Raw genomic sequence first — 23,902 nt, 5'->3', positions numbered from 1 at the left:
CCCTTGACCAATCTCAGTGCATTTAGTTTCTTTTAATTTCAACTATTCAGGACTTTGTACCCTGTTGCCATAGTTCTTTTCCTAAAAACACAGATGGGCTCATACAGCCTGCTGCTCAGTAATCTTCGCTGGTTTCATTTAAACTATAAAATCCAGAATTTTAACATTAGATTTAAACATACCATTCATTTTTGGACTCCACTACACTTTGGCTTGAACACTGACAATATCTCCCCATGAAGCCAATACTCCAATCAAACCAGGTCGTTCATCTTTGCCTGAACGGCTCCACTCAGAATATTGCCTATAGCTGGAGTGGCTTCATCTTTCTCCACTTTTTCAAAATCTTCTAGTCCTTCAAGGTCCAAATCAAACACCAACCATCACCAGATGGATGGAGTTTCCTAGCACCAGGTTATGTAGTTATCACACTACTAGTAGCCCTGCGCACGAATCCATGTGCCAGTAGCTCACTGCCGCCCTCCAGTAGCTCTCGCCTGCTGCCCTGCTCCCTCATGTAGCTCTCCGCCGCCCGCTTGTAGCTCGCTGCCCCACCCTCCTGCTGATCCGTGATCCCTTCGTTCCGCGGTCGGTAGGTCGGTCGTTACTAACGACCATTTGCATATTACCTCTTTATTAGATAGGATTTTGTGAGTTATCAATGCTTCTCCCACTTGCTCGCTCTACTATGAATTCCTTTACCAAGAGAAGAGCCTCTCAGTGCAGCACAGGAGTGTAGTGATCAGGGAGAGCTTGGTAGGGTACAATCAGGACACTACTTAATGACACTCCCCATCACTGCTTTCAATGGCTTCCTGCCCCTTGGTGACATCTTGAGTGGGTCCCAGATCTTTAGCTACAGATGAATTCAGCCAGAAACAGTTTCTTCTTCAGGTATTAAAAAATCTCAATCAGAAAGAAAAGCTTTTACTTTTTCATCCAATTCTAAGCTTCTCCCACTTGTGATTCTGACACAAGCTGTCAAGAAGGTAGAAGGAGGTGAATTTTCATTCTGTTTCGCTTTCTCTCTTCACTTTCCTTCTGTTCCCTCCCCGCCCCCCCGCCCCCGCTGGGTTGGAGAAGGAGGGATCAGAGAAAATGGGCCCATGTCCATTTTACGTTGCTAGTGCTGTTTGTAGCCCTCTCTTGGCTGTTGAATTTCTTTTGTCAGAGTAGACACCCACACACTAGCTCTCTCTCCATCAGGATGTGAGTATGCAAATGTGAATGTGTGTGTGTGTGGGGGGGGAGGGGGTAGGGGTAGGGGCATTACCCACTAGGACAGGGGTTCTCTTCTAACACCACTGATGCATTTTCTCTGGCCAGTTGATCTCTTGTGGCCACCTACCTTAACTCATGACCTAGAAATTCAACCCATCTCTTTATTTCCTCGGCAGGCAGTTCTCCTATCCATGGTCGGCAAACTGCGGCTCGCGAGCCACATGCGGCTCTTTGGCCCCTTGAGTGTGGCTCTCCCTAAGCCTTAGGAGTACCCTAATTAAGTTAATAACAATGTACCTACCTATATAGTTTAAGTTTAAAAAATTTGGCTCTCAAAAGAAATTTCAATCGTTGTACTGTTGATATTTGGCTCTGTTGACGAATGAGTTTGCCGACCACTGTCCTAGATAGTGTGCTTCAAAGAGATTGCAAGCCTGGTTCTCTACCCCCTTGGCCCCTGGGAATCTCCCTGTTCTCGTCCTAACAAGTGGCAAACGCAGCAAGAGCACAGGCTTCTCCTCCAGGTGCCCGCTCTTAGCTTGCTGTCATGAGCCACTCAGCCACACTCCAGCCTCCGCCCCCTCCACACAAGAGCACTCACCGGGCTCTCTGCTCCAGCCTGGACACTCCTGGGCCAAGGGATGCCCTCTTGGAAATGCCTACTTGCGGATCCAGAGGTGACCCAGAGTGGGCAGAGACTGCTCTGTCACCCAGCAGGCTACACAGACAGTAAACAGAACAAAATGCCTCTCTTCTTGTAATTCCCCTTCTCAATGCCTTCAAGGGGTTCTCGGGGGGCTTTTGCTCTTAAATTGGGGTGGGGAGGGGAAGCAGACTTCTCCCCTCTCTCATAGATGTTTACCATTTATCCAAAGAAAATAATGAGTTTCATTATTTACTGACAGCAAAAAAGGCCTCCAGTGTAGAGGCTTAAACCATACTTCCTAGATATCAGGAAAACTCCTTTGGAACATTCTGTTACAGCAGAAAGGGATTAGTATTAGAGTCCTTCTTCAGAGGAGAGAATATTAGTTGTCAATGACTGGTACCTGGTTAAATCAATCCTTCTGACTAATCTTGACGGGGCTCAAGTGTGAGAAAATGAGGAGCCTGCAAAGGGCAGGGAGGCGGGGAGATGACAGCCAGATGGAAGAGGGCTGCCTACAGTGATTCTCAGGTCACGAGGGCAGATTTCATCTACTCCGGCTTCCTTCGCCCATCCTGTCTAGGATCATCCTGGGTGATGAGAAAAGATGCCTTCTCGAGTTTGTCTTCAAGGTAAAGCTCTCTGGTATCCACTGAGAGCAATATCTTCAGAGTGACAAATGGTTATACTTTCTCCCTTAAATTACAGTTTTCCCACAAACTGTCAATGTAAGGTTTCCAGAATATTGAGAACCAAATATATTGGGGACTTTAATTTTAAAATGTGACCTACCGAGCAACTTGTATGAGCTAGATGTTATATACCCAGTTTAGGGGCTGATCTTGTGGCCAGGAATAACAGACACTAATTATAATGTCAGCTCAGAAGAGCACCCTTGTCCTAGTAGGTAACACACACACACACACACACACACACACACACACACACACACACACACACCGTGGTTCTGTGGGGCTGCCAATCAAAACTCTCACCCTGGCAGTAATGACTGGGGCAGGAGCAGCTGTGATCCAGGCTGGGATAAGTCAAGTCTTCTGTGAGATGATGAGACAAGCACTACCTGTGGCCAGGGTTCTTTCCTGTCCAGGGGTCTGGGAAGATGAAGTCACCCGGATGGGAGAAGCAGAGACCAGAGACAGAAGTGAGTCCAGATGGTATGCAAGGCTCAGACCCAGCTGTTCCAGAAGTGAGGCCCTTGTTCTTTCTGCAACTGGGTTATGTGAGCCCATACGGTCTCCTTCTTATGTGAACTGTCCTTAACACGTTAAGCACCCAGCCTGTTTTGTCTTCTGGATTGAAAGTATAGTGTCACTGGTGACTGACTGGGCACTACATGTGTTAATTGGGTTTTGGTCACTTGAAAGGGAAAGGTCCTAAACTAAGTACACAGGCTGCTGAGTTGGTTGGAAGGTGACTTTGGCTGTCAATCATTTTCTTTACTTTTTATTTTTTTCTGGTTTTGAGCAACATATTTCACATTCTAATTTTCCTGGTTTCTTTTTAGAATATTTGCTAAATAGCATTTCTCACAAATGAAAAGAGCTTGGAGTTAGAAGTTCTGGGTTTAGGTTCTGCCTCAACATCTTGTTAACAATGTGACTTTGAAATGCCTGTCTCCTCATGTGTAAAGTGTGTATTATAATATTTAAGAAGGCTGCTCAGGGAACTGTGAGGAATATCAAATAGGAAATACAAATGAGATTACTTTGTAAACTGCAAATTGCTAGACAAATGTAGGGCATCATTATCAAGATGAGCACCAGTATTTTCAATACCTTTGAAGTAAAATTACAGCATTTCATTTGGTAGTACTTGAAGAAAACTTCCCAACAACTTGGAGAAAATACCTATACAAACACACACGTCCTCTCTATCCGTCCGGATAGGCTAAGAGAAATTCACGTGGGTAATGAAGCACCCCAGTTCTAGAAGGTGAAGGGTTCCTTTAGAGATACATATTTTAGTATGAATTGATTTAAATGAAAAAAATTTAACATAAAATACTTAGTTTAGTGTTACCATATTATTGGAGTTTTCATGGAGGAGGGAAAAGGGGAATCCACACTGATGTAACAGATGAGAAGTGTCATAGGCTGGGTGCTTCAGGGAACAGAACACTGGGTTTCATCTGCTAGGTCTTAGGATATCGTTGGTTGTTTGGTAGCATGGGGATGCAAAAACAGGCTGTGGGAAGTGAAGAAGGAAGAAGTGGCTCTTTAACATCCCAGCTAAGAGCTAGTCTTGTCTTCCCACTTCAAAGAGATCTAATAAGATGCTCTCTATGGAAACAAGGCCCTAGATTAAGTCCCACTCTAACCCACCCACACCATCACCCACCTGTGAGAGCAGCGCTGGTGGAATGGAACTACATCAAGGCCAGACACTTGTCCAATCCTGGGCCCGAGTTATGCTGAGGAAGGCAGGGACTGGCCCACAGGACTGGCCCCGGTTAGCTGTGCTCAGCAAATGTCACCTCTTCCCAGAGGTAGTTTTGTTTGCACAACCACACATCTTTGCAGCTTAGGGAGGATGGTGGTAATTTACACTTTATCACAGACACAGGCCATTAAATCAGGGTTTGCTGCTGGTAGAGGTATAAAGTCAATCTAGAAAGTCCTTTAGAGTCTCCAAAAGTACCCGGATGATCCAATTTAAAATATGTTAGCCTGCTAGTAATACAGGGAACACGTATTGGTGGAACTACATTCTATGCCTGTTTAAACTCCCAGTTCAGCTTCGTGGAAAACCTGGGAGTAAGTAATTAACTTCCCACAATTCCCACACAGAGTTCTTTGAAACAGGCAGATTTTAGCGTCATCGATTTTGTATTACTGATGCATGATTATGTGTCTGAGAGTCACCTCACTGCTGGAGAGTGGTGTCAGAGGGACCTAGATGCGGATCTCAGTTCTGCCACTCAATTGTGTGGCCTTGAGCAAGTTATTTCACATCCGTGAGCTTTCATTTTCTCATCAGTTAAATGAAGATAAATTATTAGCTAGAGGATTGTTTTAGGACAGTAGCTGGCAGTTAGAGGGGGCTCAATAAATGACAGAAGCCATTATAACAATTATGATTAATTTTTTGACCTGTGACTGGGGTTTGGGAGACGGGCCACAGTAACACGTCCTCTGATGGGCGTATCCCCCTCAGACGTAAACAATTACTTGAAAGACAACCTCCAAAGTCACTTTCGACTATTTTAGCGCTAGGATTTGCACCTAGTGCTTTAGGACATTAGCAACCATCAAGGTCAATGCCCTTGTGTTATACGGAGGAGGAGCCCAAGGTCCAGAGAAGTAAAGTAATTTTCCAAGATGACAAATGAAACGAGTGGCCACCCTGGGCTCTGGCCCTACGTAAAGCCTGTGACGGCCCCTCTGGCTGGCCCTTCACACCTCACCAGAACCCGCTACTCCACTCCTGTTTCCTATCTACTGCCCTTTCCTGCTTCTACACAGTTTCCTTTCCCTGGGAGTCATTTGTTCTCCTTTGTTTCTCTGACACTCACCCACCTCCTTTCTCTGTTTGCGCTAATCTTTCAAGGTGCAGCCCAGATCACCCATCCAGTTTCTCTGCCCCAGTCCCTTTTGGCAGATTAACTCAGAGCAGTATGGCTCGCCTCCACTGTACGATGCATTGTACAGTGTGCTGTAGGTGTTTGTGTCTCTGTGTTTGTCAGCAGACAAGCAGAGAGAGCAGCAATGAGGCTTCATTTATGTCTTACCATGCTGGGCTCTAGATCACAATGCATAAACTGCAGCCTACGGGACTGACCAACAAGTGCTCAGTATTCCTATGGCAAATTGTTGTTGTTAATCCTCACCTAAGGATCTTTTCCCATTGATTTTTAGAGAGAGTGGAAGGTAGGGGGAAAGGCAGAGAGAGAAACATCAATATGAGAAACACTGATTGGTTGCCTCTGGGCTGGGATCCAGCCTTGACAGGAATCAAACCCAGGACCCTCCAGTCTGCAGGCTGATGCTCTATCCACTGAGCCAAACCGGCTATAGCGAATCCAAGCCTTTTGATTCCCACTTTTGTCTTCTATCTTTAGTGCCAGCCATTGATCCCCTCATGCCTCTCTAAAGTGTCCTTGAGCAAAGCAGGACCTACTGTTTTTCGGTCTCCACTTTCTTTCAGGAGAACTTTGCTAGCGGGGATAACAAAGAGTTTGTCACTACAGCAACTCACCCCTAAATAATGCCACACGGTGGCTGCTTGATTTTACAATCAAGGTTTATTTTGTCTTTCTTTAACTTGGGACACTTTTGGACATTCGTCCTGGAAGCTGTTTGTCTTGATTTGCAGTGTGCATTACTTTTAAGAGTCAAAACCTCTGCAAAAAGAAAGATTTCCACCTTTTGCCAATGCTTTCTTTTACAAGTTACCTTTTCCCCCAGCAGGTGGTGGTATAACACAAACAATAGCCTGAGCAAACTGTAATTTTGACTTTTTTGGACTAGTATCACAGCAACAAGAGTCTCATTCTAGGTTAGATTTCTACAATCATTCTAAAATAAAAAAAGATATGGCCTTTCTAAAGATTTGATCTATCACTCATCTTTTCACTGCCAATCATTCTCATATATTTCCTCAGGCAGGACAATTTAGCCCTGGTTATATAAGCATTCTACTATACCTGACACTTGAAAATATAAACCAAAAGAGGATCTTTAGGGAAAATTCTCTTTAACTATTTTCGTATATACATTAGTCTTAATGAATTTTTTTGTTTCTATATTAGATTCACTATACTATGTTAGTTAAGAGAAAATTATTTGGCCTGTGGATATGACTTCAGTTGAGAAAATGGTCTTTCTGTGGAATTTATTTGAACGTGTAAATTCTAGGTAACTTATGTGTAACATAGATAAATATGTATATTTATTGGATCACGTGTCTTTCAAAGAATTATTTCAGCTGCTCAGAATTTTAGTTTATTTTGTAAACTTAGCACAGTATGCAGAATTAGATTTTTTTAAATTTAGTTTTTAAGATTTTGTTTAGTTTTTCATAACTTCTAGGGAATTTCTTAAATACAATGGAAAGAAAATATTCATCAGACTAAGAAGAATTATATGTTAGAGGAGCCACAAAATAGTTCTCAGAGTGTGCCTAGTTAAAATTTTAGATACCAAGAAGCAAAGATTAGAAGCACATCAGTATTTGGGAAATCTATTACTTAAAGGGCATATCTATTATTTATTATTCTCAGAAAAGGCAAAGAATAGAAAATTGCTCAATTGTGATTAATAAAAGTCATTATTTATGGTATTCCAATTCACCTGTGTATAAAAATGCATTTAAGTGTCTTTAGTGTATTTTCTCATTCTGAAGGCAAGAAAAATCATCCTATTGTGGATCTAGTGCCTGTAGTTCCACTTTCTATCTAATAAATATTTTAAATTCTATTGCCGCTGTTTGTCAGAAATTAGGCAACAGACACCAGAGCCTGATTAGCAATGAGGGGCCAAGGGATGGGTGGAAAGATAGATCTAGCACAGAGTATCCCTGCACATACTGACTATTTGCTCATGTCTTCATGCAAGGAGAATGTAGTGCCCGAGTCCGCAGTCAGCGTGTGAAGTGGTAAGGACACAGCCAGCCAGCCAGGCAGACATGCTCTCTGCTGACATTCTTATGGACCAACCCCTGTTTCTTTCTCTTTTCTATATGTTTTCTGCTTGTAATACTACATTTATCTTATTTTATTACTAGAGACTCGGTGCATTAAATTCGTGCAAGAGTAGGCCTTCCTTCCCTAGGCTGCCGGCACTGGCTTCCCTCTGGCACCTGGGACCTGGGCTTCCCTCCAGCTGCTGGGAGGCACCTGGGACCTGGGCTTCCCTCACAGCCCTAGCTTCATCCGGAAGGATGTCTGGTCTAATTAGCATATTATGCTTTTATTATTATAGATTTTGTTGTGTTTTTTTGTTGTTGATCCTCACCCAAGGATATTTTTTCCATTGATTTTTAGAGAGAGTAGAAGAGAGGAAGGGAGGGAGGGAGGGAGGGAGAGAGAGAGAAAGAGAGAGGTGCGAGACACATGGACACATGGATTTGTTGCCTCCCACATGCATCCGACTGGGGCTGGTGATTGAATCTGTAACCCAGGTATGTGCCCTTGACCAGGAATCAAACCTGAGACCCTTTGGTCCGTGGGCCAGTGTTCTAACCACTGAGAAAAACTGGCCAGGACTGTAATACCACCTTTAGTTGGATGGTGATTGTCTGGCATTCATCTCTTATTTTGTAACTTTTCTCTCCTAGGTTCCATCTCATACACACACAGAGGGAAGATAATGTGAAGATACACAGGAGACCCCCCCCCCGTGACCATGGAGGATTAGAATGACTCATCTACAAGCCAAGGAACACAGGAGACTACCAGAAGCCAAGAGACTTTGACCAACATAAGGCAGCTTATTAGAACGAATGGGTGGTATGGTGTGGTTAGTTAGACTTGGGGCATGAGATTAGATCCCAGATCATCCTGCATATGTACGGAGGGGAGCCAAATGTTCTTGAATGTTTGAGGGGAGGGCAAGTGGTAGGTAGATGAGAGTTAAAATCTAGAGGGCCAGACAGGGATAACCATGATGTAGGGTAAAAGGACCAATCTCTGAGAATAGGGGCTGGACAGATCAAAGCCAGGGATCACTTAGACCATGCAACTGGGTCTCTAGTGGGATTGGGGGTTAGCACTCTTATGAAAAAGGCACCAGAGAGCTCCCTGCCACTTCTGCCAGGTGAGCACACACCAAGAAGACAGCTGTCTCTGAACCAAGAAGCTGGCTCCCACCAGACACCAAATCTGCCAACACCTTCACTTTGGACTTCCCATTCTCCTTTCTGTTGTTTATAAACCTCCAGTGAGAACTAAATTTCAATTGCGTATAAACCTCAGTATATAGTGTTTTGCTATAGCAGCCTGAACAGATGGAGACACTCGCCTACTCCCACATGTGATCTGGAATGAAGGCCACCCATCTCAGAAGACATCAGCATAGACTCACAGCAAGGCTTAATCTCTTTCTCGCTCCTATTATTCACATGCATCCACTTTCTTTGAAAAATAACTTAAAGAGATTTACAAGCAAAACTTATACAGTCATGCATCACTTAATGACAGGGATGTTTTGAGAATTGAGTCGTTAGGCGATTTTGTCGTGGAGTGCACTTATACAAACCTAGATGGTGTAGCCTACTGCACACCTATACTGTGTGGGATAGCCTATTGCTCCCAGGCTACAAATCTCTTCAGCATGTGGCGGTACTGAATACTGTCAGTAATTGCAGCACAATGGTAAGTATTTGTGTATCTAAATATATCTAAACATGCTGAGACCGGTTTGGCTCGGTGGATAGAGCGTCGGCCTGCGGACTGGGAGGTCCCGGGTTCGATTCCGGTCAAGGGCATGTGCCTGGGTTGTGGGCACATCCCCGGTGGGGGATGTGCAGGAGGCGGCTGATTGATGTTTCTCTCTCATCGATGTTTCTAACTCTCTCTATCTCTCTCCCTTCCTCTCTGTGAAAAATCAATAAAATATATTTAAAAAATAAATAAATATATCTAAACATAGAAACAATACAGTAAAAATATACATATATATCAGTAGCATAGTTGCTTATTATCAAGGGTTATGTACTGTACATAATCATGTGTGCTACATTTTTATACAACTGGCAATAGTTTGTTTACACTAGCATCACCACAAACATGTGAGTAATACATTGTCCTACATTTATACAGTTACAACATCATTAAGTGGTAAGAACTTTTCAACCCTATAATATTTTTTAAAAGATCTTTTTATTGATTTTAGAGAAAGTAGAAGGGATATATATATATATATATATATAAATCGACGAGAGAGAAACATCAACATTTCAACATTGGTCGGCTACCTCCTGCACATGCCTTGCTGGGGATTAAGCCAGCAATCTGGCATGTGCCCTGACCAGAAAACAAACCAGCCACCTTCAGGTGCAAGGTTTGACGCTCAATCACTGAGCCACACTGAAACCATGGTATATGTGGTCCATCATTGACCAAAATATCGTTATGTGCTATATGATTGCATATATATAACTATATATATATATATATATATATATATATATATATATATATAATCATCATCATTAAAATTATAATTATCCTAAAAAATAAAAGCCTAATATGCTAAGTGTCTGGTCATCTGTTCAACCAATCAAAGTGTAATATGCTAATGATATGCTAAGGCCACTCAACCGCTCACTATGATGTGTACTGACCACCAGGGGGCAGACAGTCAACCAATCAACCAGTCGCTATGATGTGCACTGACCACCAGGGGGCACACACTCCTACTGATAGGTTAGCTTGCTGCTGGGTTCCAACTGATCGGAACTGAGCGAGATGGGCCGGACACACCCTGAAGCCCTCCTGCAGCCCCTCCCCAGCCTGATCGTGCACCGGTGGGGTCCCTTGGGCTGGCCTGTGCCCTCTTGCAATCTGGGACCCCTTGGGGGATGTTGGAGAGCCAGTTTCAGCCCGATCCTGCAGTCCAGGCCGAGGGACCCCACTGGTGCATGAATTTGTGCACCATGCCTCCAGTCATCACATAAAATACTAACATAATAATAATAATTATTATATATCTCTCTCTGTGGCAGAGAAATTCAGAACTAGAGACTTTCAACTGCCCACTGTCCAGCTCTTTGGGTCACATTATAAACCTTTCTGTCCTGATTCTTTGCTCAGATCCAGCCTCATATCAGTACCATCAGACCACTGCCCACTGATTCCTGGATAAAAACTCCAGTTTTTATCATTTCTTCTAATATAAACGTTTAAGACGTCATCAGAACGCCACATGTAAAATTCAGTTTTCTTACTGGGACTTTCAGATCTGTACATGTTCTCCAGGCTTGTGATGCTTATCTACCTGCAGTTATAAGACAATAATCACCCCTTCCCTGACCCATCACAGCCCTACCCTCAACCGGGCCTTTTGGCTAGCTCCCTCACAGTCCACAACTCCCATTGGGCTCCAGTTGGTGTCTGGAAAACAGATATCCCTAGATTCTTATAGCATCATGGTGTTCATTAGAAATGGACAGAACTGAAAGATCAATATCATTATCTAGTTAAGAACTAGCCTCTTTGTTAAAGATATTGTTTTCTCCTGAATTGTGGTCTTAAAAATGGTTCTGATTGTCACTCATAATATAGATGATTCCAGGCAGCCTTTTGTTACCAAATAGTGTTTTCTAAAACATTTATCATCTTTCTTCCTTCCACCTGAAGAATAAAGGCCTTCTGAAGTTTTGTCTCAACCATATTTTTTTTCTTTATTATATAACACTCCTCTTAAAAAATGTCCACTGTATTCAAACTTGTCTGTGGGTGAGACCCTGCAAATACTGTGATTTGCAAATACTGCGCCATAGTAGTTTTCTCAGCTAGTATCCTTTGCTAAAAACCTGTTACCTCTTCTTCAAATACACATAGCCTTGTTGGACCATTTCCACTCCTGAACTTAATATTTATTTCACCCATTCAAAAAATATTTATTGAGTGACTGTTATGTGCTGGTACTAGGTGCTAGTGATGCACCGCTGAATACAGTGAATCAAACAGTCCTCCCTGACCTCATGGAGTTTCCATTCTAGTATCAATGTTAGCAATGATTAGAGGGAAATAAGAAGGAGCTGTTGACTTGAGAAGGGAAGTAAAGGGGATAGCAGAGCTGGAGCAATGGAGCCTCAGATGAGAAAGCAATGCCGAGTACAGCCAGACCTTGGGTCCATATTCCTCTCTGGGAAGGAAGGCGAAAGTTGGGTGAATGGCAGAGGGTTCTGCTTGTCTCTACTGTGCTCCAGTACGATGTATTATGGGCAGAGTAAATGTTGCTGAACCTTGGGCACTAGGAAGGGGAGCTGTGACGATAGTTCCATGGGATCATGGAAGCTTCCTCCTCAGGTAAATGATAGCAGAGCTTTGATGAAAGAAGGCCAAGGAGCCAGAAACAAGAAATCTGGGCACAGTGTGCTGATGTTATAGAGCGCTGAACTGAAAAATCAGTCCAGACAAGGTGGGCATATTGGTAGACTCATGTCACATCTTGGGGGGGTGGGAGACACAGCGGTTACCACACCTGTGATAGAAAGATGGACTCAGAAAACCTGTGCAGGAAGCACAGCAAATGGTTAATGGTTGCAACAACAGGTATATGGCCAACAAAAAGTCATTACTCCAAGTTTGTGCATGCCTCAATTCTTTAATACATGGCAAGCCACTGCTGAATCTGAAGTGGTGCAGGCTTATCAGTGACTATTGAATGGCACTGGAGGTCCAGAGGTGACCACTGATGTTGCCCAGAGGGGCTTGGGGTGAAGAATTCAGTCTCTACCTGGCTATGGAGAAGCTAACTAACCTGGTAGCAGTGAAGCCCAACCAGGAATGGGTCAGAAGTCCAAGGTTGAAGAGGAGATGTTACCCAAGAAACAAGGAAGGGGGCAGTTAGAACAGAAGTCATGGTAAGGGTGTCCCAGGGTTTTTCCTGGGCCACAGTCCCAAATGATGGGCAGACAGGAATAACATTCTATCTCAGGATGGAGCACTAGGTCTTACCTCCTTTTGAAATAGCATAACCTACCAGGTCTCCTGTGACAGAGTGACCCTTAAAGGCAGTAGGAGCAGAAACAAGAAGTTCAACAGTCCAAACACATGGTCAGAAATCAGAAAGACGGCACCTACTGGCTGGGTGGCTCAGTTGTTTGGAGTGTCATCCTGTGCACCACAAGGTGGTCAGTTTAATTCCTGTTCAGGGCACAAACCTAAGTTTCAGGTTCGATCCCCAGTGGGGGTGCATGCGGGAGGCAACTGATCAATGTTTCTCACATCGATGTTTCTCCCTTTCTAAAAGTCAAGAAAAACATATCCTTGGGTGAGGATTAAAAGAAGAGGGCACTTAAAAACCAGAGTCACTTCAAGAACTCAGAGATCTCAAGGGAACAAGGCAAAGGAAAGAAGAGCAGGGCAGCACCCACAAAATAATGGTAGCGGCTGTTAATTTAGGAATTAATTTTGTTGATATTATTCTGGGTGCTAAAAATGGGAGAAAGTAATAGGGTCCATCTTGCTGAGGTGAAGATCATGCCCCCAGGGTGAGGGAGGAAAGAAATAGTCATTTCTGGGGAGCATATTCTGACAAGGGAAAAGCATTCTCACACCCCTTGGAGAGGACTGTTGATTAGATGGTAATTCCTCCAGAGAGCCACAGAGTCTGCCAGCCAGCAATGGGGAGGGAGTTTTCAAAGGGGCGAGATGGATGACTAACAAGTTTGCTTTGGGACATCTCTGCCTATGTTTGGTGTTTCCCTCAAAAAGAAATCTTCAGTGGAGTTTCACTTTGGGCTTTTGGGGGAGGTTGGTTTTATTCAACGTTTTGATTAGTTTTAAGACCCTCAAGCCATTTCTGTTATTCTCATCCTTGGTAGATTAGAACACCATTTAGAAATTTGACAGTATTTTTCCCTAAATATTTTGTCCTTTTGTGGTTGTCAAATATTGAATTAGATCTTGTTATAAGCAGACTAGAAGCTGGCATTGTTGACATTTCCTTCATTAGAAAGAAACTGAAAGCTGACATTGCAACCTATCAGCTCCAGTTTGCTCTCGCAATAAGGACACAGTATGGAGAATGAGGCAAACTGTTTCCTTTCTTGCTCTCATTACAGACTCACTAATGAAACATCAATTGATAAAACTACTTCACTTAATGGGTGCCTACATTTCTCTTCCAAAGGAGAGGAGGGGAAAAAGAAAGTATTGATTAACTCTAGGATTTAAAGTCTGAATGAATGAAAGAAGGCATTGATTTGAATGTAATGAGATTATTGATTAAACATAACATTTGAAATCTGAATGAGTGAATGAAAATGTTGATTGGAGTCCTGATTTTGCCTCTTATAACATAATTTCTTTGCTTCTCACTTTCTTTATTTGCAAAATTAAAAAAAAACACACACAACACAACAATAGTCCTAGCCAGTTTGGCTCAGTGGAAAGAGCGTTGGCCTGTGGACTGAGGGTCCCAGCTTTGATTCCAGTCAAGGGCACATGCCTGGGTTGTGGGATCAATCCCCAGTATGGGGCATGTGGGAGGCAGCCAATCAATGATTCTCTCTCATCGTTGATGTTTCTTTCTTTCTCTCCTTCTCCCTTCCTCTCTGAAATCAATAAAAATGTATAAAATAAGTAAGTAAGTAAGTAAATAAATAAATAACAATAGCTACACCAAAAGATCATTCAAGAGGTCAGATAGATAATGCGCAAGTGCTTTACATACTGCAAAGCACTAGACAAATGGCATTAATGAAGTAGCTTATTTGGTTAGATTAACTGAGGGACTTCTGGAATAATGGAAAGTTTAGGCGAGATCTGTGGTTGGGATTTTGGAGAGCTAAAGTCCGATTTCACTCTCCTGGAACTCATCCCTAGACTAAATCAATGAATATACTTTCTAATATAATCACCTCAAAAATTTGGGACTATATTTTCAAAATCTTAATTGTAGAAAATAATCTGGTTGGAGACTGAGGCAGCTCATACTATGGTAGCTTGTATGCATCAATTGACTTTTTGAGGAGAAGGGGAAAGTTTGGAAACAATTGCTTGAAGATTACAGCAAACTTTGTGAGAATAATGATGTAGCTTGAGAAGTAGAGTATAAACAAAGTTCTCCCATCCTACCAAACTGATATTCCAGGCTTTGGAGGTGGCCCAATAGGAGCTGGAAAAAAATAAGGGTTGGGGGTATATGAGCAATGCTCAATTCAACTCAGAGGTGAAAGTAGAGAAGATCTTTAACGTTATCACTTTTCTTTACATCTGACATTAAATTCATAATTAGATCAGTCTCTATTTGCACGGGGAGTCAGTTTCATTCCTTACTAATTTTGATTAAATTCATAATGACCAATATTAAGTCAAAACCCACATGCAAAAAGTTTTGAGTAAGCGATTATCTTTACTTTGAAATTCTGAGTAAGCTAAGGGACAGTTGAATCCCCATTGCAATTTACCCAAGTGGGATGTTAATATCTTGAATGTCAATTAATGCAATCAAGAAGATGTTGACCAAAGCTAGTCATTCCTTCTAGGCAGCAAGTAACTTGATCCTCAATCTGCTGTTCTCTTCTTTGCATTAATAAGGTGAAGCTTCTGTTACCCACCAAGGAGAAAGAGCCCCACTTCCTCAAGGCTGGGTAGCCCAAGTTTGGGTCAATGGTCTTCTGAGCAAGGGACCAGCTAGATCTCAGCCCACTCATACCCTTCCACCAGGCACCCTTGTGCAAGAACATTCTATCTGTATAAGGCGATGCTGGAATGACTTTGATTTACCCAGTGTCCTGTACAGGGAACATATCTTGCGACAAGGCTTGTAGCAAGAATTGGTGAAGGCCAGTGATGCTTCTAGCTTTGCGATACTCATTTACCAGGTATGTGTTGCTGCTTTGGGGAAAAAGCTATTGTATTCTCTAAATTTTTTTTCTATTTGAACATGGTTATTCCTTAAGCTTAGAGAATGTATCTTCTCTGAGTAAAAAGAGAGGTGGCAATTTCCACGGAACAGTGGGAATCCTTAGGCCTGGGTTTTTCTTCAGATTTCCTGTATAAACTTTGAAAATTGCCTAACCTTTTTGAGCTAAATTACCTCATTTGTAAAAATTCAGACATTATCATTTATTTCATAGACTTGAGACAAAGATTAAATGAGTCAGCAATATAAGCACATTTCCTAGCCCCATGACTCATAGTAGTAGAAATATAACAACTCTTAATCACCCCCGCCCGCCCCCCATGTTGTAGAAAAAAGAATGCAGCACCAGAAGGTGAGAGAGCAACCCCAGATTCTAGTAGGAACTGGTAAATATATTAATTGGGACACTGGATAAGTTACTTAGGCTCTGTAGTATAAATTTGAATTGTCTCTATAGTTTATAGCTTGATAAACTTACGATTATTTGCACTTTTTTTTCTGATTAAATTCCATTCTAACCTTAAATTTAGCATATTGTATTTGTTATCCAAGAGACACTGACTTTCTCATGGTGTTGGCCATACTGCTGTATAGAAAAGAGAGTCAGAAAGTTCCCAGGAATCTCTCTGCTCTCTGTCCCTTGAAAGAACAAAGGGAGATACTGTCAGTAAATCTTTTGAAGGCATCCCACTTCCATGAAACAGTGACACACTCCTCTGTAACAGAGGTTGAATGTTATCCATACTAGCGTGAGTTGTGCTTCATACTCCTGGATTGCGGAATCAGGCCACAGGGACTCTATATTTGGTCCTTAGACCTCAGGGGACCTTGGGTTTTTGAACTGCGAACCTTCAGGTGCCTCACGACAGGTCATGGACATTGTTACCCATGTCCTAGGATATTTCTGGACTAGGTAACTGGCCACAATGAGGAGTTACTGAATTCAAACGGATGTGTCTGTAGACCCTGGGATTTCTGGACATTTGTGGCCTGTGAAGTCCACCTCCCAAGCATAGATATCCTTATTTTTAAAATTTTGGAAATTGGTGTTACACAGAAGTGAAAAATAGAGTATGTCAGTCCTCACTAATGATTGTGTGTATGAATTCTATCCACGATGATCAAAACTCTAAGTCTGAGAAGTCTTTGAGGAATTGTGGAGATTTGTCCAAGGAAGCTTGAAAGAGTAAAAGTAATTTTTCTACAATTCAAAGACAGGACAGGGGTGGGTTCTGAAAAATACAGTGAAACTGCAAAGTTAAGTGGACAGCTGAACTGATTGTGAGTACTTAGCAAAGGAAGCATGATCTCTAGTGCAATTCCCTAGAAATTAGCTGTATTTTTATGGTTGACAGACTCATGTATTAGGGCCTGAGTATCGGATATATTGGATGGACTATTTCACACTGTCTTTATGAACAAGTTGGGGAAACATGGATGTGACTACAGTAGTCAAGTGAATTTACATATATCGAACAGTTACATCAATGAACATGCACTTTCATAGGGTTCTGGGGATAGAACTGGAAAAAGTTCCTCTTCTTTCCCTTTTGGGAGGAATAGGCTGTTTTTAAATTTTAACAGCTCTATCATTGAACAGGAATTAGACAGTCTGCAATCAAGGAGGCAACAATTTTCGGTCATTTAGTCTAATAGAATGGATTGTCTTTTGAGGCAGCAAAAATATTATGTCCCTGAAGAGTTCAAGCAAATGTTGGTCATCTGTCTTAGACATTGTTTAGTGGTTGCTTGTGCTAAAGGGAAGTTGGACAAAGTCATTTCTTCTGGTCCTTTCTAAACTTTTGATGCTGAGATAATGTTGAAGTTAGTGGTTAGAATGCAAATGAACATCTTTCCCTTTGTCACTACAACTAAAGGAGCATAATGTGTTTTGCCACATGGAAAGGGCTTACGTTCCTAAGTGCCCTGCACGAGAGATAAACCAGGAATAAGGAAACCTTCTGAAAACCACGAATAACCATAACAAGCATTTCCTAAAAGCATTACATCATGAGATAAGCCACCAAAAAAGGAGAATATATTTTTTAAAGACAAGAACATTTATCAAATGTATCCAATCCAATCAGAATTGTGTCTGCCATATAAGAGCTTGAACTATGAATATTGCATTTTCTCTCATATTCTAGGAGCAGTTTGTCTGAAAACTAGAGCTCTTTGCAAATATAAGTAATTTTTCCGTAGTGCCCAAGGTTATCTGTGACCTTTCCTTTTTCTTCCTAATTAGAATAACCTTGATTCCTAGTTAGGAAGTTAGTAGATTTTAAACTCTGTTAATGAACCATATTGCGAAGTACAGTTTATATCATGACCCAGGAGCATATATACATTATAAATGAAATCAAATATTTGAGAAGTGATACTGATACATACATATTAGTATAATATTCTGAAACTTTCAACAATTAAATAGTGTTCATGCCCCACTATTTTCACAAGCATTGCGGGTTGAAAAACACTATTGTGGTCAATAGAGATAGTCACTGAAAAACTCAAATAATGGCAGGATAAATGAGAGAATTCAAGTCTTGTCACTTAGGACATTTGACCAACTTGCTACAGAAAGGTAATGCTTGCACATATATGGTTGAAAAGTCCTGGGTTTGCAACCCTTTTATATATTACTCTTGAGTTCCTTTCTTCCTATCTTTTCTGCCTCCTCTCCCCCTCCTCCCACCTACACCCATGAAGCAGCCTCTTGAAACATTAAATACTGTGAGAGTGATACACAGATAGACTGCATTCCTTCTGTGGATCTTAAAGCTTTATATCCAAGAAGCAAGTTTTAGCCTAAAGCATGTCTGTTGATGAGCACACTCAGGTGACTGCTGATAATGGAATTGCTGATACGCTGCTCCTGGCCTTTTGGGTAACCATTCTTTTATAATCGGGAAGGCAAATGCAGTTTTTAACATCAAAGTGGACACCTCCTGGAAGCTAAATTTATTATAAAAGGCTAAAGTGTCCACATTCATAGGCATCAAATGGATTTAAAGCAGAAAGGCAGTAGGATTCAAAGAGGAATGCAATTTGGACAGGACGATGAGGACCTAAGTAGGTGACAGGAACAAGAGGTAATTTAATCCTGAAAGGGACCAACTCCGCCAGCCTCTGGGGTTAAACAAGGTGCCTGATATTGTGATGGCTACTTGACAAACATTTTAAGTGTCAGTGCAGGGATTGAGAATACTTTTACAATTTCAGATCCCCTTGATAGTATTTGGAACCCATTTATTTCTGCAGAGAGCAGGAGCTCCACTCTGCTACTGCAGTCAGAGTAAAGTCTTTCTAAGTGGAAATAAAGTCCCCTTAGGGGGGCATTCTAACCCAGTCCTATTACAGTATTTGAAAAGCCATCATGGATGAATTCCAGCCCTTGAAACATGACAACCTCGGAAAGTAACAACTGGACTGTGGCTATTCTGTCAGCTGCCATCTAATAACAGCTCCACTGTATTTAAGAATTTTTTTGTATCTTCTCCCAACCTACAACCTGGCTTTAAATCCCCCCATCAGCCCGTCTGCCAGGAAGTCTGAAGGGTATCTCTCTGCCAGGCCCGTTTCAAATGCTTAATAGAAACCCCTTCACTTAGGTCGCTGAAGAACTTCTCTAGCAGTTTTGAATATCCTTGAAATCTTGGCCAAAGCATTTGGAAGAGTGGTAAAGGGTCTTCCTATTTCTTCTCAAAACCTCTCTAGCACTTTGAGAGTCTGAAGAGGCCTAAGTTCAGAAATTTTGAATACTTAATACTTAATGAGTATTCTTCATATTATTATTATTTTAAATGGTTTCTATCTCTTTATGTCCGGCAAATGTCTTCTGAAATCCCTTCTGCTTTCCCAACAGTTTGTCTTTCTAGAGACTGGAATTGGAGAAAACGTTTTCCTGATGTTTATTGTAATTTAAAGTGTTAGTGTTAGTGATGCCGGGAGCATCTCTACTGCAAACTTTCATAGCCCAGATTATTAATGAAAAGACAATAGTGATTTTATTGCATCTGAAGCAGATTCTGACAGAGTGCGCAAAGCCTTGATCACTTTTTTCTTACGCTAAAGAAAAATATGTAATAGTTTTTAAATTATAAAGAGTTTAATGAGAGCAAAAGGCGGTAGTAATAAGGAATAGATAATCATATGCCTCGGGCAATCCCTGGACTAACTTTGGAAAAAGTTCATCATTTAGCATTTATGGTTCTAATAGTTTGTCCAACTAAGCTCTGTTTTTTTTCTTTTTTCTTGACATGATAATTCTCATATCCACATTAAAAACACACAGGGATTTAGCTTTATAGAAATCAACAGATTATTATAAATTCTTATCTATATAGAATCTAAATTAGTGGCAGGGTTATCAAAGATTATTTATCTGGATACATCGTTTTGATTGATTTTCCCGAGATAAGTTATGAGAACACCTATTCAGAAGCACTGCTTCCCTATAACGGGGCAATTCCCAACAGGGTGGAACACAGGCTTAAATCCTAGTTCATATTTCATATCATTTCTCCCCAAAAGAAGAGCAAAATAGTTAATTTAAATAATAAAGTGAAAAGAATAGAGAAACCTGAACATAAGAAAACATCTACGAGAGTGTGTAAAAGGAGAATATGCGTTCCCTCTCCATGCATTTTCTGTGAACCCTGCATTTCCTTGATTCTCACATCTGCACGCTTCCTCGCATGCTTAGCCAAGGTTGGGAAGAAGTGATCCGTGCACTTAGCGCAGCATGCTGATTTTTCTACAGCATGTAGGTCTGACCTTTCTCCAGTGTTTTTCATATTGTTTCCATCTGTGTTATCCCATTTTTTTAGAGGTCATTTTTCTCACGGGTCCTCCATTGACACCCTGGAATGAATTACCTGCCCTCTCTCCCTGGGCCCCTCCCTCAGCTGCTACTCACTCAAAAGGGTCGCTGGGATCTGCCCTCTGGAGCTCTGGAGGGATGGGGATTCTTTTGTAGTACATTTCCCAGTCGAAGGCGCCTCGCATGGCATCCCCAGCTTGTGCCTCATACCCAAAGTGATTGTGGTCAATGACATCGATCATGGGGCACACGATGGTTTTGTGGTTTAGTGCAATTTGGTCTGAAAAATGAAAGCACAAAATAGGAAATGACATGCCTGCCTAGGTCATCTATCATGTTTTCAGCAAAGAGCAGCCTACAGATCCCTCCTAATGCATAATGCTGGCAGCCCGGTTCCCTGTTGTCCTTAGAGCACTTTGCGGAATCTCTGCCTGAGTGCTGGACCTAACGTGATGGGACAGTGATTAGGCACAATTAGTTGGCTGTGTTTTCTTTTCAGAAAGTTATGTCCCAGAGAGACTTGCAGAAGTCCATTTAGCTTTACCTCTGTCGCATTTTTGCTCGGACCTGTCCCCAATCTGTCATTCCATAGAGCATCTAACGTGTGCGGAGTATAAACAGCCCTGGTGTTCCTTCAAGCATACAGCTAGAGCCTGCTGAGAAAATATTGGCCTGCTTTCCGGAGGTTCCAAAATGTAAATATTTAACATCATGGCTTTTTTAGTATCTAATCTTATGCAGTGGTTCTCAGCCTTCCTAATGCTGCGACCCTTTAATACACTTCCTCATGTTGTGGTGACCCTCAATTTCATTGTTACAAATTGAACATAATTAAAGCATAGTGATTAATCACAAAAACAATATGTAATTATGTATGTGTTTTCCGATGGTCTTAGGCGACCCCTGTGAAAGGGTCGTTCGACCCCCAAAGGGGTCGTGACCCACAGGTTGAGAACCGCTGTTATAAGGGCTGTTGCCCCTAAACGTTGATAGCAGAATTCTTTGCTCTCAGGCTTACAGAGATTTTGCCAAGTCCTATCTTGCTACTGTTCTTTGATATAGACTCTGTTTATTAAAACTATCCATTTTTATCTTCTCTCATCATACCCCAAAATATATTAAATGGCCTGATACTACTGCTATGATTCCTGCTACATTCTATTATATTCTTGAGCAACTACTTAGGGATTTGAGCTCATGCTATTTCTAATCCTCCTGGCAACCCTGTAAGGCGGCTATTACTCTCATTCCCAATTTACATATGAGGAAACTGAGCTCAGAGAAGTTAAATAACTTGTCAGAGGTCACTGGTCTCTTGAGAACAAGAACCGGGATGCAACTTCTGCCTAGTGGTCCAACCCTAAAACCTGTGGTCTTTCCTGTTGGCCACCATGATTCTCATGCAGCAGAAAGGTGCTATCGTTTTCATTTCCAGCGCCTTTCTTTTCCATGGAGATATTATTATTGTGAGATATTAATAGTCGATGCAGATAGCTGGCATTTACATACTTTTCTCACCTAGAATAGCTACATGTGAAGTATTTCTTTCCAAAGAATGTGCATTTAGTCAAGATTTATTGTACCAAACTAATACTGTCTGATAGGCAGAACTTTAAAGTATGACCATCTGCTCAATGATTATTCGGAATACCCAATGTGGCATGTGGAATAAAATATATTTAAATATGCTTTAAAAAATCATATTGTTTAGATACAATGAGGGTTGGTTATTTCAGTAACATTATTTTGATGACACCTATAAGCCAGGGTGTGGAAACCACAGAATCCACTGAAAGATCTCCCGTCCAGATCTACATGCGTTTTCATTCACTCGTTTGTTTGTTTATTCACTCAAGTTCAACAACTACTGACTGAATAGAAATTTTGTGCCAGTCACTCTTCTAGGATTTTGGAAGATAGCAGTGAATAACAATCTCAAAAACCCATGTCTTCAGGAATGGAATAAAGAAATCAACATACATAATAACTAACTAACTTATATTGTATGTTAGAAGGTGATAAATGTGATGGAAAGAAAAAAAAAACAGGGTAAGGGGAATGTGGAATGTTGGTCTCCGTGAGCCTGGAGTTCTTATTTTTATTTTTAGCTAATTAGATGACAGAGAGGCCCCTAGCACTAATATCAAGTTAATCTCCACGAAGGGCTCTATAAGCACCCATTTTCACCTGGGCAAGCCTCATAATGGATTTTAATCTCTATCTAAATGGTGTTTCCCCATAGATGTCTTTGACAGAGGAGACTGTCATCACTGGGTCCAACATATTTTTCCTATCACCCCTGCAGGTATTTTTGTGTGAAGGTTTCAGTGGCTTTCTTCAATCAAATTCAGCATCTGGCTGATTTACAAGTTCCTTGACCAACAAGGAGTCCCAAGGTGACCCAAAGAGAATGACTCTGTTAAATTAACTGTCAACTCTCCCTTCAAATTTCCTTTCAGCTCTCATCCAGCCATCCTCGCTTAGAGTGAAAGCAGCATGACTAATTTTTCATCTAAGACTTATGCCTACATTTCAATTTCCAGGGATCAAACAAAACAGACTCTTAATGGGAAATTGAAATTCAGGTATAATCCCAAGGTGAAAAATGAGCCAAGAATCCGTGTGACTCCGCCTGTTTTTTCATTTTGGATGATGTGTCAAGACACTGATAAAGGAAAATAAAAAAAGATAGTGATCCTGAGCTTGAATCATTTCTTATCCATCAGGCCTACAGGAAATGAAATGCTTTAATGAGAAAAAGTGGGTTTCTCTTTTTTCTCTCTCTTTTTTCCATCTATTTTCTTTCTTGTTAGATTCATATGAACATTCAGAGGCTTGATAATTGGCATTTAGGGAGTGCTGTGGTTCATAAATAAATTAGGCCTTTTGCTGACTTCCCTGGGTATTCCACACCATATAGATCAAATTCCGTTTGAGGGAATCTCACTGTTGCTGATGAAACTCTAAATTGCTATGTCCTTGGACAAGGTATTTTTAATTAAAAGCTCAGAGGAGTCTGTGGCTGCAGGAGCACTGAAACATTCCTGTTGATTAGGATGGCTGGGCAGTCACCTGTGCAGGGGTGCGTGGATTGGGCAATGTGGTTGGGTGTTTGTTAGTTGATGGACCTTTTCTGCTCTTAATCCTATATAGATCGATCGATCCCCGCCCCCTCCCCCTTGTCTTTTACTAATGGCTCTTTGCTGGTTCTAGCTGAAATCCTACACAGTAGCCAATAGCAAATCATTCCCTCTGAGGCAGCTATTGTGAAGGCAGTTGTTACTGGCTTTAGCTCCAAAGCCAGAGATTATTCACAGTAAAAATTGAATTAGTGAAATCTTGAACAATAGGAAGGAGTACAATATGCGCCCAGCAGGAACTTTTAGAAACACACTTTTTTTTTCAAGCTTACAATGTGTCCCTTATCCACTACTAGATTTTATATCTGACTTCATTGTGACATTAAAAAAAAATAGTCAAGCTCACACTGAGCCACACATTGGTTTTCTACCTTGAACTTGAATGGCTTCCAGTTTCTAACCTTTTGAGTGCAATGTCACAGAGAGTCTTTTCTCTCCTCGTAATCATATTAGGAGCAGTAGGTTCTGCTTAAATATGGGGGATTCTCTATTTAGGGATCTAGGTTAGTGCCAAAGT

At 41.5% G+C, this 23,902-nt stretch overlaps 1 protein-coding gene across 1 annotated transcript in view; it reads right to left on the bottom strand.

The window, feature by feature from the left end:
- Positions 1-23,902, bottom strand: part of GALNTL6 (polypeptide N-acetylgalactosaminyltransferase like 6) — a 915,183-nt gene that overhangs the window by 149,918 nt on the left and 741,363 nt on the right. Inside the window, exon 6 of the mRNA XM_023753492.1 lies at positions 20,342-20,525. Within this exon, the coding sequence (XP_023609260.1) occupies positions 20,342-20,525 (184 nt within the window). The remainder of the gene's footprint in view (positions 1-20,341; positions 20,526-23,902) is intronic.

This window comes from Myotis lucifugus, unplaced genomic scaffold (assembly GCF_000147115.1).
Source record: "Myotis lucifugus unplaced genomic scaffold, Myoluc2.0 scaffold_1, whole genome shotgun sequence".
NCBI classification, from domain to species: Eukaryota; Metazoa; Chordata; class Mammalia; order Chiroptera; family Vespertilionidae; genus Myotis; species Myotis lucifugus.
Note: the sequence above shows the minus strand (reverse complement) of the source record. Positions and strands in the feature narration are given on the sequence as shown.